Source organism: Ahaetulla prasina, chromosome 5 (assembly GCF_028640845.1).
Source record: "Ahaetulla prasina isolate Xishuangbanna chromosome 5, ASM2864084v1, whole genome shotgun sequence".
In the NCBI taxonomy this organism is placed as follows: domain Eukaryota; kingdom Metazoa; phylum Chordata; class Lepidosauria; order Squamata; family Colubridae; genus Ahaetulla; species Ahaetulla prasina.
Genome location: NC_080543.1, coordinates 138,932,879 through 138,951,045, shown reverse-complemented (window position 1 = coordinate 138,951,045; position 18,167 = coordinate 138,932,879). Strand labels below are relative to the sequence as shown.

The 18,167-nt window shown below is 44.7% G+C and overlaps 1 protein-coding gene across 1 annotated transcript; it reads left to right on the top strand.

Moving 5' to 3' along the window:
- The first annotated feature begins 326 nt into the window (after positions 1-326).
- Positions 327-15,476, top strand: MXD4 (MAX dimerization protein 4). The gene is made up of 6 exons (XM_058186001.1): positions 327-544; positions 640-727; positions 2,800-2,829; positions 6,598-6,712; positions 9,131-9,290; positions 11,941-15,476. Exons 1-6 carry the CDS (start codon positions 481-483, stop codon positions 12,084-12,086), a joined length of 603 nt encoding a protein of 200 aa, XP_058041984.1. The 5' UTR covers positions 327-480; the 3' UTR covers positions 12,087-15,476.
- The last annotated feature ends 2,691 nt before the right edge of the window (positions 15,477-18,167 follow it).

The following is an 18,167-nucleotide window of genomic DNA, read 5'->3' as shown; positions in this document are numbered from 1 at the left end:
TCGGTGGCAGCAAAGCCTTCGAGTCCCGGGCACAGCGCTTACCCCGCCCCCCCTAACGCGCGTTCACACGACGCGCGAGGTTTTGCCCAGGCTTCGTGACGTCATCGCGGCCGCCGTCCCGGGTCTCATTTGCATAGCCCCTCCCGGCGCCCAATCCCGCGAGGCGCCCTGCTTTGCATACGCGAGCCGGGCCAGTCAGCGAGCGAGGGGCCGGGCCACCACGTGCTGTTGCTAAGCTTCGGCTTCGGGGTTGTTGCTATAGCGGCCGGCCTATCGGCGGCCGGGGCGCCCGGGCCGTCCACGCGCGTCCGCCTCCGAGGGCGGGCCCGGCGTCTCCGTTCCGGTCGCGATTGGCTGCGCGGCGGCTCCGCCTCGGGCGACTGGCGGGCGCGGCTGCCCGTCGAGCGAGCGACCTGCCAACCGGGGCGGGAGGCGGCGCGCCCGTGGCCGGAGCCCGAGCAGCAGGCGGCGGCTGAGGCGATGGAGTGGAACTCGCTGCTGATGCTGCTCGAGGCTGCCGAGTACCTGGAGCGGCGGGAGCGGGGTGCGCCTCGGGGGGCACGGCGGGGTGAGCGGGCGGGGAGAGCGGGCGGGCGGGCGGGCTCCGGGCCTCTCTGACGCGGCGCTTTCTCCCCGCAGAGGCCGAGCACGGCTACGCCTCCGCGCTGCCCTTCGAGCGGGCCTGTGCCCGGAGGAGGAGCGCCGCCAGGAAGGCCCCCGGCAGCCGGTGAGTGGCCCTGTGGGATGGGGGGGGGCTGGGGAAGCGGGGAGGCCGCCGCCATCTTCCCCTCCGCGGGGCTCCCTCCCAGCGCCGCCTCCGCCACGTCGCCCGGCCCCGGGCCCTCCCGGGAGGAAGGAGGGAGGGAGGGAGGCTGGCTGGCTGCTGCTTCGGGAGCCTCCCGGGCGGAGGAGGAAGCGGGGGGGCCCTCGAGGGCAGCGGACTTCAGCTCCCAGAATGCCCCCGGGGGGAGGGGAGTCCTCGGGCATCCCGGTGGTCCCGGCGGCTCTTCTTCCCCCTCCTGGTCCAGGAAGCGTCTCCGAGGCTGAGCGGTGCAGGAAGGAAGGAAGGGCTGCTCTCCCGCTCTCCTTTTGCTCCGGCCGGGACGGAGAAGGGAAGAAGAAGAGCAGCTTTGCCTGGGGCCTCCCACCCGCTTCCGAGGTGGGCCAGCTGCAGTCGCCTCCGCGCCCCCTTCTCTGGCTGCTCAGGGGGCGGCTTTGGCCCTTGAAGCCCAGGCCCCTTTCCTCCTGCTCGGGCAAAGGAAGGGGGAGGTTGTGACAGGAGCCTGTCGGGAAGCCTGGAAAGGCCAAGGAAAGGTGGCCGTCCAGGGACAAAGCCCAGAGGCGGTGAGGTCTTGCATGATCCAAGCAGGTCCCTTGCAGGGAAAAAACAAAGGGCAAAAGGGCAAATGTTGCAAAATGAAGCTTTTGCTGCAGTGGCCACACTCATTATTAGGCCAACGGAACAACAAACCCGGGGAAAGTCTGGTATCGCAGGCCCAGGGAGGCCCTAATCAGGCCTGGGCTCTGAGGAGTAAAGAGGCAGGAAGCAGAGCCAGCCCCGAAGGACCTTCGGTGGAAGGAGGAAAAACCACCTTCAGAACTGATCCGAAGAAGCCGATGCCTCTGTTGCAGTGCTGGGCCAGCTCGGGACAAGGCACCGCAGTGGGAATTTCGGCCAGGGGCTCCCTGTCCCGCTGTTGGGGACCCTCTTTTCTAGGATTGTGGCCTGATCCAGCTGGCCCAGGGCTGGCCTGCTCCATTTCCCTCGATCTGCTGCCCTGAATTAGATTTGGAGATTTCAAGGATGAGGACGTGGTAATCCCTGACTCAGTTCTCCGTCTTGTTCTGATTTCTCCGTTCTGAAAATAGTGAAGGGTTGCTTAACTGCACTGAATAAAACATGGTATGTTAAAACCAGGTATCGTGTAGGGTGTGAAACCAGAGTTTTATCTACAGCTGCTATGCGAGTTCTGTGGAGAACAGTTGCAGTTTCCTCCCCCCCCCGCTCCCCCCCCCATGAGATGCATAGTAGGCAGAGTAAAGTCTTCCACAATGCATACGGGTGTGGCAATCCCCTGGGCATACTAAATTGAGTCCACTATTAGCCTTGCATATCAGGTACAGTCACAACCTAAGAAATGATAATGTGATTAATGTGATAGTGTCATGTGATTAAGCCACCAGCCTTTAGCGTACAGTGGCATTTTTGCCTTTGGCTCCATCTGTTATTTGGTGTTGGCCTATGAAATCATGGCTATTCGCTGCCAAGTGGTACATCGACTGCACTCTACCAGGGTTGAACGTATGTGGTATTTTTGCAGTACACGTGCTGTAATACTGCTGGCCCAGTGGTAATTACACTTTTATTCCTGGGAATATTTTTTCTCGCGTAGTAAGGATGAGGCAACGTCAGTTTATTCTGAAGGGCCCATGAGATGGCTTCCTTCCCCGGGATAGGCTGGGAGTGTCAAATAAGGTTTGTCAGCAGGAGGAAAAACATACCAATTAAGGCAATTGTTTTCTGCCATGGTCCACATCATTTAACCTTCAGTTAGTCCTGTGACTGAGTTTTCGATTACGTCTCCACAACCAAATTTCAGTTTGAGATATTACAGAAATTTAATCTGATTCAGGGTTGATCTTAAAACTGTCTTAAACCTGAGGGAAACAGAGAAATGGTGGTCTTTGTGTACTGAGATGTTCTTTAAAAATAGCCCCTATTAGGAACTTTTAAAACAAATGTTTCTATTTGAGTTGATACATAATATTTTAAAATATCGTATTTTCTGTTTTTAATAGATCCTCACATAATGAATTAGAAAAACATAGGTAAGTAATAACAGAATTGATAGAGGTATTAATATACAGAGATGGCAATTCAAATGTGGTATTGATGAATAATTACTCATTTGCATATTGATAGAATATATGAATGAAGCTTTTTTAATTATTAAAAATCAATGAGTTAAATTTATGCAAGTTTTACTCATTTGCATATTTATACATACCATTCTTAAGGGGGTAATTTTATACCTACATATTTCATCAGTTTGCAGTAAATTTGGAAGTTTTTAGGAATGTGTTTTAAAACAGTTATATTAAAACTCTGTGTGATTTATATTTTGATTCCAAATAAAATTATGTTTAATAAATTCTAATTTCATTTTAAGGAATTGTAACTGCTTATGGACACATGATTCTTCTGCAAATAGGATTAAATGAATTTAAGCAATTTTAAAAGAATTAAGCACACTATTAAGCTAGAAGAGAAAAATGAAAACAACTTCCCATCCCTAGAAAGTTAAAAGAAGAATTTGGTGGTCTGCCAAGTTTAACGGTGGTACGACCCCTTGAAAGAATGGAATGGGGTCGGAGTTTTGGAAAACAGAGGTTGATGTAAGAAATGCACTCTACGAATGATTATGGCATTTATTTTGGGGGGCTTTTTCATGACTGCTTTGCAAAATGCTTTTTGCTGCCTCTGCACCTGAATGTGCAGACAGATCCTGGAATAGATGTGTACATAGCAGCCTTGTAAATCTGGAAAAAGATGTATGCCTTTTCTGCACAAAGCCTCCCTCGAAGAACCTGTGTGCCCTAATCCACAACAAGGATTAGGGTTCCACACAAGGGTCTTTTTAGGTTGCTGCTTATTCATGTGCTTCTCACCATCTTTTGCTGATCGCATCGGATAAATATAGTTTTCAATAAAAAGCTGAAATTTTGGCTAGCTGCTGCTAAAGACTTGGATAATTCATTAAAAAAGGAAAACTCATTTTGGCAAAAATAATAAGCTGAGTAAGATGTTGTAGGTTCAGCTCTCGGGCCATGCAACAAAAAGACATCACTTTTAATAATGAATGTATGCTGCACTGTATTAAAATTCAGGAGTGCTGATTTACCATCAGCTTATCAAGTATTTGGGAGGTGAGGGCCAATGGCACGACCAGCCATCAACACACCCCAATCAACCTCTAAAAAGTCACACACAAAACCAGGTGCCAATATAAATGCCACATACAGAATAGCCCAAAGCCCACCACACTCCGTTTCCTGAGGATGGGCTCCAGCACGAGTCCAAAAGCTCAGAAAACTAAACCTCCGGTGCCAGTGACTGACCCAAATTGGGTCCTGTATTAAAATTTATTATATATTTTTTTTATTTTGTCATTTTCCTAGTTTGGGAACATTTGTAGTGCTTGTTAGCTGCCCAGCGTCACTTGACAAGTGGGTGGCCATGTAAGTTTATGAAATAAAATGACTAAAGAAGATACTGCAGAATGTCAGTTTTCATAAGCTGAGAGCATGGATTAAACTCTGTTTTCCAAACACGCCTCGCTTGGCTCCATTTCCAAGTAGTGACTGCTTTTTGCCCACACAGTGAGATAATTTAAAGGCCTCTTTTTTCTTCTTGGAAGATGCTCGAGGGAAAAGGATGAAGCAATCCTTTCCCTTAGGCAGATTAGCAGTTACAAATTTCATCACTTACTCTTAATTAGAAGGCATAATTAACTGAGGAAGCTATTGAGAAATATGTATATTGCAAATTTGAAAGAATTATTCCAATTTTGTTTCCAGTCCCACATTTAAAAATTTGTCTTTGGGGATCACCTGGTGAAGCAGACCACAGACCCCATGTATCTGCTGCTCTGTAAATCTCCATGTTGTAAATGTTGAAAAGAAAGGGAAGAGAAGACCCGTCCCCAACTTCCATTTCCTTGAGTCAGGACTGCATCCCTGGGAATTGCTTTCCAGAGTGTGGTGCTCTGGAGCAAGCGAGGGGTGAATTGTAACTTGGGCTTGAACTTTCAGTGCAGCAACTGCAACAGCAGTAGCATTTTCCAGGGATGCATGGTAGCCACCCAATCCTAGCAAAATAGGCAGCTGCATCCAGGAGCCTTTGGACAGGAACCAAGTCTGAAGCCCAGCACTGCATGGCTCCCGGCCCTCAGTCTTGGACTGGGAAGAAACACCAGAGGGAAGATAAAGGAGGCAGCCATCTCTTCCAGAGGTGGATACCTCTGGTTATCAAAACAACCGGGTTCCACCCTCACTTCATACCCAGGGATGGATTCTTCTCTTAGCCACCGCTGGGCCTAGAAAGGCACCTGCTGTTCTCTGCATTATTGTTAAACTAACCAGACCAGTCACTGGCCTTATACCCAAGGACTTTGTCACATAAGAATTTTTATATTAGTTCCCCACAAGACTCCAGGATATCCTGGTGAACGTAAAAGTCAAGTTTCAGAATCTTTCTACCGACTGTTTTTAAATCACACAAATATTTGTACTGGAGAAAAACATAAACTATACTCTAGTTAGTTGCTTCGTTTCGCTTTAAGATTAACTGAGTTTAAAGGACAGGCAGACTTAGATGGAAGGAATGGCTTTTCTGGTTTTTCCAGTAACTTGGTCTCAAGCTTTTAAAAGCTCTCATTAAGCACATTTGAACATACCCAGAGAGCAGCCAGGAGGGCTTTACTGTTTGCAAGCAGAGCCAATGGAAGATTTGAGGGACCCCAAGTAACACTTTTTAGGATAGTGCTGGAAAGATTTTCTGTATCCAACCAGTAGGGGTTTTTTTAACCAATAACTCTGTTTTTTTGTGCCATCTTTCATTACAAGTGAGCAAATAAACAGTAATAATGCTGGGGGAATGCTGATGGATTCCTGCATTATTTTGTGTTGATCTAAATGGCAAAGTCTTTCTCCTTCCTCCAAATGGAACTCTTTGATTGGGCCTTGGTGAATGAACATGGTGAAGACTGTTCAGTGTGCAAAAAGGAAAAAAAAACCATAGCTTTTTGATTCAGTCAGTGAGGAAAGAAAATTCCCATTAGGAAGTGCCTGAATGAATTAATGAATTAATACAACGTTTATGATAGAATATTGTGCATATTTCAGTCCACTGTGGCACACCTCAGCTGTCCTTTGTAGATCTTAGAAAGCTGTGGAACAGCATAGCTAAAACTATCCAAAGGCCAAAGGTTTCCATGGACAGATTTTGCCTGGGAGATGGAGGGAAGAAAGTAGGAGATTTAATAGGATGCGTGGTTTGGAGGAAAGGTTGGAGATACTTTTATTTTCCCTGCCTCAAAGAGAATATTGCTAAAAGTTAGAAAAAGGAGGAACTTTATGTATCAATAATTAAAATACTTGATATTGCTAGGCTATCATTTAGCTTTAAGAGCATGTTGGAAGAAAGAAACAGCAGATCACTTCCAAGGAAGCTTCAGGAATCCCATCACCAGGAATCGTGCTTGGCCCAGGGCACCTTCCATTGTTGACTTCGCCTTTAATGTCGACAAACCGTATCCAGATACCACACTGTAATAATGCAGTTTGCGTGGATTGATACACTGTTGTGTGGATCTTATTCGGCACTTATGGTTTTAATGTATTTGGTGAATTGAACATGAAGAGTTTGTTTACACGTTACCTGAAATATCAGAGGGGATCTCTTGTAGGTAGTAGCCGTGAGGCATAAATGCTAGTGAAATTTGTTTTATTTATTTGCAATTAAAGTTGTGTTGAAAGTAGGGCAGATTCTGAATGCTAATGAGACTAAAGCAAATCTCTCCTTTTTGTTCATTTCAGGCGAGCGAAGCTGCGGCTCTATTTAGAGGAGTTAAAGCAGCTGGTGCCTTTAGGAGCTGAGAGCACCAGGCACACCACCCTCAGCCTGCTGAAAAGAGCCAAGATGCATATTAAGGTAGACCAGGAAGAAGTTTACTTTGTTTCAGCCTTAGCCTAAATCATGGTGAAAATTCTGCTTTGTAGGGACCCGGTCAGCTTAACAATCCGCTACTCAGGGCACCTAAAATCACAGTGTAATATAATATGACACAATTTTATTTATTACCTCTTCATGCCCTTTTTGCGTTCAGGATAAATGCTGAATATGGCCTTACGGTAGTATATGAAAACAAAGGTAAATTCCAACCTTGACTACTGGTCTCCTTCATTTCAGACTTTGACTCAAATTATATTTTTTTCCAGCTTCAGAAAATGTTGCTGAAATAACTCAGAAATCGCATGATCTCCTTTATAAATAATGTCCTGAAGTTATTTATCTTCTCAGTTCCCCAAAATACTCTGGAGACTTTATGCCACAGCTGTCCATACCCTTAAGAAACAAGCAGAGTGTTGCTCTAAGGTCACAGAAGCTGATGCTTTTACTGTTGGGCCACAAACAAACCTCACAAGAGAAGCTTTCTAGACCAGGGATCCCCAACCTTTCCGACCTCAGGGACCACTAAATCCATAATTTTAAATACTGTGGATCACTAATATGATCTGCCTAATGACCGGCTGGGTGGGTGTGGCAAGGTGGTCATGTGACTCGGGTGTGGCCAACTCGATATCACTCACATCAACGGGCGCCTTGCCAGCCTCTTGCTACACTTTGCCTACCCGCCCGGCCTGCTTAGGGCCCTAACAGGAAGCAGTTGCTGGAGCTAAGCAGCCACCATGAGAAAAAGTTGGCAAAAGAGCTGGCTCAGTTCAAATTGGAACTGACCGAGAAGGAGGCTCAGCAGAAGCACCTCACTGAGGACTAGGAGCATAGGCTTTCCAAGCCGAGGGAAGAGCTGCAGGAATGCAAGGCCAGATGCCGGTGCCTGGAGGCGCAGCAGGCTGAGATGGTCAGCCAGTTCCAAGCCATGATGCAGTCCCTCCGGCTGTTCGCCACCAGGAGGCTGAAGCAGACCCCAAGTCGGAATTTCTGCCCCCCTCTGACCCGCACAAGAAGACGCCAAAGAGGGAGATTCTCTGCAGCAACACAAATGTTCATTGCACGTATCTGTCCCAAGGGCCGTAGTTTGAGGACCCCTGATTTGGTGCAATATAGAAAATGCAAATAATTTTTCTGCGGACCACCAAAATTTTCTCACGGACTACCAGTTGGTGACTGCTGTTCTAGAGCATCCTGTGCTTTGCCACCTATGGGCTATCTATTGGTGTAGCGTGCGCCCACAACTTGGAATATATAAAATGTGAAGAAGTCACATTTTAAAATATATACGTTTCTGCTTTCCATAGGCACAAGCACAACAGTGAGACTTCTAGACAGTGGCTTTGAGATCTAAGAAACAAAAGCACACACACACACACACACACACCCTTTTTTTCTTTTTTTCTTTTGTGCTTAACATAACATGTCAGCCAGATCATGGTGGCTTATTTCAAGTGGTTCTAAAAGCCCTTGATTGACAGCTAGAGGTGAACTCAACCTGTGATTTACTTGTTCTTGTTTGAATGACCGTGAATGCAGAACATCTACAGGAGGGCCTGATATTCCCATAGAGAAGAATTGGCAGGAAGAGTTGGAGGCTCCCTGGAGTCCAAAGTTACGTTTACTTTAGTAGGGATGGAGGTGAGGCCAAAGGTGGCCGAAAGAGAGAAGGGATTAAGGGCTCAATTTTCTCCCGGTTCTTCTCCAGTGCAAATGGATTTTTGTGGACTTGTCAGCAGAGGCCGTGGGAGCCTTGGATGCCCTTTGCCATGATGACACCTCCAGTTTAGCTAATAGAAAAAGGGTTGTTCTGATTTACAATCTCCGCTGACACACAACAAGTTGTTTGTAACACCCACTTTGTACTCAACTAAATGCTTTTCCTTTCTTTGTGACTACCTCTTCGAGAACCATCAGGTCAATTGTTTTTTAAGCTGCAATATTTTTCCTTGCATGGTTCCGTATCATTTGAGTCCTTCTGTTTGACAGATTATTATAGTATCCTACAGTTTCATGTGCGCATGAACCCAACCAAGTATTATTGTTGAGGTCAGAGAGGGGACTTTTGGGGGGAACAAGGTTAATCGGGATTATTTTCCCCATTGTTTGGATCATTTCTGTAAAAAATAGTCAGAGCAAGTACTCTGAAACTCCCCCTTCTTCCTATTCTCCCCCCTCCCCCGCGATTGGGGCTGCTGGGAAAAGTCTTCAGCTTCCTTGCTTACCACCCTTTGCAAAAAAGATTGTAGCTGCCATGTCACTAACGTGGCGACAGTCGTAGTCTGGACATTGCAGTCCCCTTCAGGAACCCTTCTCTGCAGTCCAGGAGCTAATCAGACGCGAGCAGAAGTTTATTTTCTTTGTTAAGCAGATGGTTTCATTATTTTGGCTCCATAGAAATTGGAAGAACAGGACCGGAAAGCTCTGAACATCAAAGAACAATTGCAGCGAGAACATCGGTACCTGAAGCGCAGGTTGGAGCAGCTGTCCATGCAGGGCCTGGAACGCGTCCGCACAGACAGCCTTGGATCAACGATATCAACGGATTCGGAGCAAGGTAGGCGGTTCGAATTCTGCAGTCTCCCCTCCAAAAGCCCCCACCCTTGCAATGCACAGTTAGGGACAGAGCGTGCAGCAGCAAAGCTTTAGGCCATTAAAAGCTATCCAACTTCCTTTTGAAAAAGAAAATTTCATTAACAATTTGTGATGGGCTGGAAAACAAATTTAATAAGCAGTTAGAAATAAAAGTGGTTGTTGCAGAGAAGAATGAAGCATTAACGTCAGAGGTACAAAACATCAAGATTCAGCATTTTTCTTTTTTTGCAAAACAAATTACAGCTCAGGCTGTAAACAACATCTTGTTCCAATCCAATTTGAAATAATCCTGCAACAATTAGAATGTTAATGTCGGACAATATCCCAGGACCTACTGAAGTGATTACTGCATTGTTACTATTGTTGCTCAGAATGAATACCAGACTTGACCTTTTAAAGGTATTTATGACAAGTGGGCACTTTTTTGTACAAACTTGTCAGAAATGGTGTAGGGTCTCTTGCTTGGATAGGGGGTTGGACTAGATGACCTACAAGGTCCCTTCCAACTCTGTTAATCTGTAATATATTCTGTAATTCCCAGAATTCCCCAGCCAACCTTTGCAGCCTGGGAAATTCTGGGGGTTAAAGACTTAAAAGTTGCCAAAGTAAGACACCTCGTCCTAATCTGTGTATTGATAGAATGAACAGATTCTGCTACTACCAAAAAACGCCTTCACTATTGCAGACTGCCCAGCGGATAGATTCAAGGTCAAGATATACATGGCCCATAAATAAAAAATCCTCCAGATTCCCATCTTCCTCTGCATTAATTTGAACATTCGAAGCAAGTAATACATTTTTTTAAAAAGAATGCAAAATATAGGAAGAACTGAAAGATAACTAAAAATGGCCACATTTTCAGTCCCCCCCATGGGAATGTTCACAAACCACATTTAAAAAAAAATATATTTACATTTATATCCCGCCCTTCTCCGAAGACTCAGGGCAGCTTACACTATGTCACTAATTGGGGGTGGGGGTAGGGGTTCTGTGAGTCAGAGGGGCTCTTTCTCACCCAGTGGTGACATTTTCCACTTGGTGGACTAGCCCAATCAAGTCTATGACCAACTTGTGCCTAAATGAATGGCTTTTGGGATTTTCTCCTAATGCAGTTGGATACTTGGATATTTCAATTACATTGGTATGTAGTGTGCCCCCAATCTCATTATTTTCTTATTAACCTGTCTGAAATGGTACAGGGTCTCCTGCTTGAGCAGGGGGTTGGACTAGAAGACCTCCAAGCTCCCTTCCAGCTCTATTCTGTTTGATTTGGGACTTTTTAACTGCAATTCCTCTTTGATTACAGATTTTTAAGATTACAAAGATATTACTTGCAGGCTGATCATGAATAATTACGAAGTCCCTTACAAGGACATCAGAGGTAGTAGCAAGTGCAAATCCCTCCTAATGCCCAGGGGATTTCTCCTGGGCATTTTGTCGGAAGGGAAACCAAAAACCAGGATCAAATCATTAGATGCAGTAGCCTTGTTTCCCACTTGTGGTGTCTTTTTCTTCTCCTAGAAGTAATGGAATGAGTTAACACTTAGCAGCCTCGAATCAAAGTGTTATGGAAATAAATCAGAAATAAATAGGACTCTTGATAAATAACTTTGAGATCCTTTATTTTAGTTTATGGTCACTGTGTATTAATAGGCTTGGTGGCTTCAATGTGCAAAATGGCTGGATAGAATAGACAATAAGCAATAAAAATTCCAATAAATAATATTTATATCAGAACTAAAATATTTTAAAAAACTCATTCATTCATTCATTCATTCTTGAACTGCCCCCCTCTCCCTCAGCTAATAGCTAATGATACATGATCACATTGCTCCTTAATTCATTTAGTTCATTTGGTGACTCTGAACTCAGTGGACTATATCTAAGAGGTTGCTTGTAACTGTCAAAAACTTAGAATTGGAAGCGGCCGGGGTGATAATTTTGGAAGATTTTCAAGCTTGCACACCAGTTGCATCTCTTTGTAGAGGTTTTGTAGAAAGTATTTGCAGAATGTTGGTACAAACAGGAATGTTTGTCCTGCTGTAAGTTTCCACAGCGTAATTATTTTTCCTTGGTTCCCCCACAAAGAGAAAATAGGGATAGTGAAGTGTACAAGGGGAGGGGGTGGCATTGCGTAATGGTGAGAAGATTCAGTTCTGAGATGATGTCTTCAATATAGGCAGTCCTCGACTTAAAACAGTTCACTTAGTGACCATTCAAAGTTACAGTGGCACTGAAAAAAGGGACTTACAACTGTTTTTCACACTTATGACCCTTCCCGTATCCCCATCATGATCACGTGATCAAAATTCAGAGCCTTGGCAGCTGGTTCATATCTATGACCGTTGCCGGGTCCCAAGGTCACGTGATCCCCTTTTGTGACCATCTGACAAAGTCAGTGGGGAAGCCAGATTCACTTAACAACCAGGTTACTAACTTATCAATTGCAATGATTCACTTAACAACTGAGGCAAGAAAGGTTGTAAAACGGGGCAACATTCACATCCCAAATGTCTCCCTTGACAATGTAAGTCGAGACTACCTGTCCTGCTTGCTGTATATTTATAAAGTGTTTAGTTGATACACGACCTGAAACTTCTCTTCCCACGCAGAGGTGGACATTGAAGGGCTGGAATTCACCCCGGTCGAAATGGACAGCAGCGGAAGCGCCAGCGACGTAGAAGACAGCTTGCAAGGCAGCTCAAGCGACAGCGGCTACGCCCGGCCTCACAGACGCAGCAATGCCCGGCTCCTGTAGTCTCTGCCGCCCGGGTCTCCTCCCTCCCGGAAGCCTTCCCTCCGGGGCCCTCGACCTGCCACCCTTCAGAAAGCGACCCTAGGGAAGAGGCCTCTGTCCCCCGGGGCTCCCCAGGCTATGGATAATACCGCAGTAGAAATCATGGGTTGGGATTTCCCCCTGTAGATTAGAGAAAAGGTTGGGTCACAGTTTCTTCCCGTGCCCACTACACAAGCCGCTACTTATTGGGGGGCTTGGTTGATCTCTCCCAGAAGTTTAGAAGTTCCTCTTTTGAATAAATTACTTGGACCCATTTTGATAAATTGTTCTAGATGTTAAAATACAAAGGGACACAGCAGGGAATTAACAAATTTGTATAACGTTTAAAAATGTGGCTTGGCAAATGACTGGGCACCAGACTTTTATCCCTGCAGACCTCGGCAGGTGTAACTAATTCAAATCCCCTTTTGTGTGTGTGTGTATTGCCTCCCTCGCAGCTTCTTTGGATTCTTTGAAAAGGAAAAGATGAAGCTTTTAAAGTAGATTGCCATTTTTAAAAAATAGTTTGCAAAGACTGCTGCAGTAGGCTCCTTTTGGTCGTTTCGAGACAGGGAGAATATGACGTTGATCTACTAAAAAATGTGCGTGGTTGTTGTTTAAAAGAAGAAGTAGGAAAGCTGGCCCTGTTAATCAGGTTATGTGCAGTGATGGACCAGCTTTCCTTGTTTTGTAGTAGCTCATTCCAGCTATTAGCTACACTCTAGCAGTGTCCTCCCTCCCGGTGGCTTCGGTAGGTCAGACGGCCGGGCAGGATGGGCTTCCGATACCCAGAAACCCCCCCCCCCGCCCATGGAGGCTTTTAGCAATAGGGCTGCACCAGAAAGTCTCCAGGATTTGTTCTAGCACCAGCCGCCCATCCTGCTTCTCCAGAGTTTCAGGTACAGCTTCTTAGAACCATTGACGACTCAGACTTTCTTCTACACTCAGGGAAATCCTGAGAAGTTTCAGTGCAAGAAAGGAGTCAGGTAGGCCAAGTAGGTGCACACCTTTAGCGGGCTCAGGTGTGACATCCATTGTTGCATTTGATCAAGGACCCCCCCTCCCCCTCCCACGGGGGTCCCGGTTTGTCTCCTCTTGCAGGCAGGAACTATGAAATAAGCTTCTGGATCAAGAAAGGCTTAGCTGGAGCTCTTGGTTTCTTGAACTGGATTGCAGGTAGTCCTCGACTTACAACTGCCATGTGACCAATCTGATTTTACAACCCTTTTTGTGACGGCCGCCATGATCACAAAAGAAGTAAAGTGCTGCTTTTTGACAAAGCTGTCCTAAAACAGAGGTCATGTGACCACGGGATGCTGCAAACGGACATAAATGCCATGGTGTTGCCCAGCACCCAAAATCCGGTCATGTGACTGCAAGGGAGGGGGCACCCTTGGAAAGTCTGGGCCTAAAGTAGCCTCAAGATAGGTCCATCACCGTAACCGAACGGTTGCTAAGCGACCAGTCGTAAGAAGGTTATACATTCAATATTTCAGTATTTTTATGGGCGGATTTTGAATCTGCCTGACCCCAGGGAGGACAATGAAAGCAGCCCTGCCCTGCGTGCTCAAGTCTTGTCTTGTTTCTCTATGTGGAGTTGCCAATAAACTGAAAGGAAGAAAGTTTAGCTTTAAATTTCAGTATGGATACTGTGATTTCTAGGATATGCTGGCAGTTTTCAGAATAACAAAATGCTCTTAAGATTGCCTCATTCATTTAGCATTCATCAAGCTTTTAGAATGTAGTTACTCCACTTGTAGCAATATTGCAGAGTTGTAACTGAAAACAGTTTTAAGTTTAGTGAAGTAATTAGTCTGGCTTGCTGATAATTAAAAATGGACCAATCTTTGCATTGAAAAAGGTCTTTTTTAAAAAAAAAAGTGATAAAAAGCTATATACTCTCTAGCCAACTGGTTTATTTCCTATAGGTATATTTCCTATAAAATAGCCTGTATTGTATTTTCCTAATTCTTCTGAACTACTTAAGTAGAGAAAGGAGATCTTGAACCCAACCAGAGTCTCAGGGACTCTTCATATTTATCATATTGTGCCTTGTGAACTATTTCCTTCCTTCCTTCCTTCCTTCCTTCCTTCCTTCCTTCCTTCCTTCCTTCCTTCCTTCCTTCCTTCCTTTCTTCCTTCCTTCCTTCCTCCCTCCCTCTCTCCCTCCCTCCGAAGCCTAAATCAGAATTCTAATGGTGTCATTTTGCCTCAGATGAAATACTGAGCATATTTTACCTTTCCCCAAATGGGAAAAGAACCCACCCACCCCCATTCTCATAATCCTCCCCCCCTCTTCCTTAGTGAAATACGTAGTACTTGTGCCTCTGAGAAGTGGGCCGCGAGAAACTCCCCGCGCTCTACTCCAGAAATTGGTATCCTTTGACACATGTGTGTTCGGCCCTAACGGTTCAGCCCCAGCGGTTGAAATGACCGGGTCCCCTTCAGAGGCACCCATGGGAGACGGGCCATGGCAGGCCGAAACGCTGGACTCTGGCGCAAGCCTTGCTCTTTAACCGGAATGAATGCAGGATCAAATCAGTGCCTTTGGCTACTCAAACCCAAAACTACAATTATGTGCTTTTCAGCATTGAAGATTTTTAATCTTTAACAACAGTATAGCCTGCTAGGATGGATGAACTTCACATTTTGTTGGTTTCTTTATGTTCAGTTATAATTGTTTCCCCTTTGGTGCTACAAATCAGAAAATTAGGAATTCAGTTCTGGCAGCTCATGTCTCTTGGTTTGCTTCTGAGGAGCTCGGATTTGTCCTCAAGAATATGGTGGATTAAATTACCTTTTGTAGCCATCCCTCCTTTATCCGTGAGGAGAGCTATAAGGTTATTTCTGGCAGCTGCATTTCAGATTAATAAAATCTGTTACGTTACTTTGCTATTATTTAGCATTATCAGTATGCTAAACACTTTGTTGTATATTGTGAAGTCCCCGTGGGGAAGGGTATACAGCAATATAAGGATTGTGTGTGGCTGATACAGCAGCATTAATTACTAATTCCTTTTGATTATTTTGGTTCCAATTTCCAAATCAATGCTTTTCCTTCTAGAGGCTTCAATAACCGTTAATGGGGAAAATGGCTAGTAATGTTAGTTTCCTCTTACAGTATAATAAATTTACTCATGGCTTTTAGAATGTTTGTTTCATGAAAAGCAATTCTTGCACAGAACTTTCCTACCGGAAAAAAAATAATGGGAGAATGGAAAAGAGACTTTGAAAAACATCGTTGACTTTCTGCCATTCTGATGTTTTTGAAAACATGTGTACAGTTTAATGAACTCTTCCATGCTGAGTATCAGTGGCTTTGTAGATCTTTTATATTTTCAATAAAGGTTATTCAATATTCTGAGATGAAAAGTCCTGGCGGTTTCTTGTTTCCACTTAGTCACTGCTGCAGTGGCTGATGCTTGAAGGCTTACAACCCCCATACTGGTTTTAATGTTAATACATCACCCCACAGAGCAGACACTGGCTTAAATTCTGCACGCAAGGGGGATTGTTAAGGAGAACAGCTTACGTTCAAGCTCGTTGCATGGATTAAGAATTGTCTGCTGGATCATTTAATTAAGGAAGATGCAAAGTGTTAAATCAATCTTACTTTAAAAAATGCAAAAGAAATTTGATACCAAGGCAAGAGCCAAAAGCATCTGGCAGAGTAAGATATAAAAAGCATACCGCCAGATCTTTGCTGGATCTGTATTTTGTTTCGTGCAGTTGAGAACTGGCAGTGGAAGACATTAGTTGATTGACCCGATCAGATGATTCCCATCCACTGAACACAGGAAGACAGGACTCGTTAGATCAAACCCACCTGGGCAATTGATGGATCCAATGAGGTTCCTGAGAGCTTGCAGTTTCCCTGAAGGATCTGGTGGATGGTTGGGCCCGATTACTGTCTGCAGTGAGAGATTGGCTCCTTCGTAGCCTCTCCCTGTGATCTGGGCCTTGGTTTAGTGAGATGTTTCAGGAGACGGGAGTGCCAGAAGAGAAAGAGTTGGAGCCCCGTTGGAGGGAGAACCGGAGTGAGTCTGACCGCTACCCATTTTAACAATTACCTGGTGGCCTTAAGGACAGCGAAACCTCTTTCTCCACACCCTCCTTGTATCTGCTGATAGTGGCCCTGTTCAGAGTGACCCAGTCTTTCTGGGGTAGGGAGGGCACCCTGGAGTCTGTTGGGTGGCCTGATGAATAAAGTCACTTTGATTAACAATGAAAAATTTTGTTCAAATTTTATTTGAAGAATCAACCAGTGGAACGGCTTGCCTTCAGAAGTTGTGGATGTTCCATCAATTGAACACTTTTAAGAAGAGACTGGACCGCCATTTGTCCAGAATGGCTATAGGGTCTCCTGCTTCAGCAGGGGGTTGGACTAGAAGACCTCCGAGACCCATTGCAGCTCTGTTCTGATTGATTGATTGATTGATTAGCTCCAGTCTAGAGTCCGACTGGGCAGGGCCGGTTGAGGTGTCCAGGACACGGTCTGAAGACGATTCCCAGGGAAATGAACATTCCCTGGGTCAGCTTAGCCACCTGTTCATTGGGTCTAGGCCACTAACAAAGGCATGCAGTACAGCTTCTTAATTAATTTCTATTAAGGATTTTAACCAAAAGATTAAACAAGAACTAAGGTACAAAATTTAAAAAGGAGAGGAAAAAAGAAAAAGCCAGAGGTGGACACGTGTCACATTTTAAATCACAAAAAATTAAGAGCAATGTATAAATTCATATAGCGCAGTAGGTGCCTTTTGAGAATAATTTGATCCCCGATGCCTAGAATAGCATTTTCTCACAAGTTGACATTGGGAGGTGGGAATAAAATCTTCACAGCCACACTTGTTAAAGCAATACCATGTGTAACGTTCCTTAAATAAAGTTGAACAGAGTTGTAAATAATAATGAATACAGGGAATTAAAATTTGAGAAGCAAATGTATATTTGAGATTAAGGGTAAACTAACATTAGAAGACTTCTTGTTTACTTTCCCCTCTTATTGATATTATTATGATTATTGTTACTCTGTTGCTTTGCGCGTCTAATCACACACCTGGCCAAATAAAGTATTCCGTTCAAATTCAGTTCAATACGTTGAGTCTTGTTACCTGGCCTGCATCTCCTAGTGCTGTTTAATCTCCTAAAGCTAATACTAGTAGCCTCTAGAGAAGAGGTCCTATTTACTCGTAGTAAATCCATGCTTACTTTGTGCCCTTTCTACTTCAGCCTTACCGTTAGGGAATGATACATTATGTATCATTCCATACTTCAGCCATTCCGTTAGGGAATGATACATGTCCCACCACAAGCCTGTGTAAACGAGGCATTACGAACTCTAGCTGACCAAATCATGGAGGCTGAAGCCAAACACCCTGATTCACTGGCCATTGTTTTGGGAGATCTAAACAAGGCAAACTTAAGGAAAGAACTACCAAAATACTTTCAGCATGTCAATTGTCCCACCAGAGGCAAGAATACTCTAGACCACTGCTACACAACACTAAAAGATGCCTATCGGTCTTTACCACGTGCAGCTGTAGGACACTCTGATCATTGCATGATTCACCTTGTACCTGCTTACAGGCAAAGACTTAAAGCCATAAAACCAATAATTAAATCAGTGAAAACCTGGACGGAGGAATCAGAATTAAAGCTACAGGCATGTTTTGACTGCACTGATTGGAATATTTTAAAGATACCTCTGCAGACCTGGATGAACTCACAGATACTGTAACATCATATGTCAGCTTCTGTGAAGACCTATGTGTACCTACAAGGAACTTGCGAATACACAGTAATAACAAACCTTGGTTTACACCTAAACTTAAGCAGCTACGACATTCCAAAGAGGAAGCCTACAGAAAAGGTGATAAAATGCTGTACAATCAGGCCAGAAATGCACTAACAAGGGAGATAAGAGCAGCAAAAGAAGCTACTCTGAAAAGCTAAAGAATCAATTTTCAGCAAATGAACCAGCAAACATGTGGAAAACTCTTAAAAATATCACCGGCTATGGCAAACCTCCTTCCCAGGCTGAAGGTAATCAACAACTGGCAG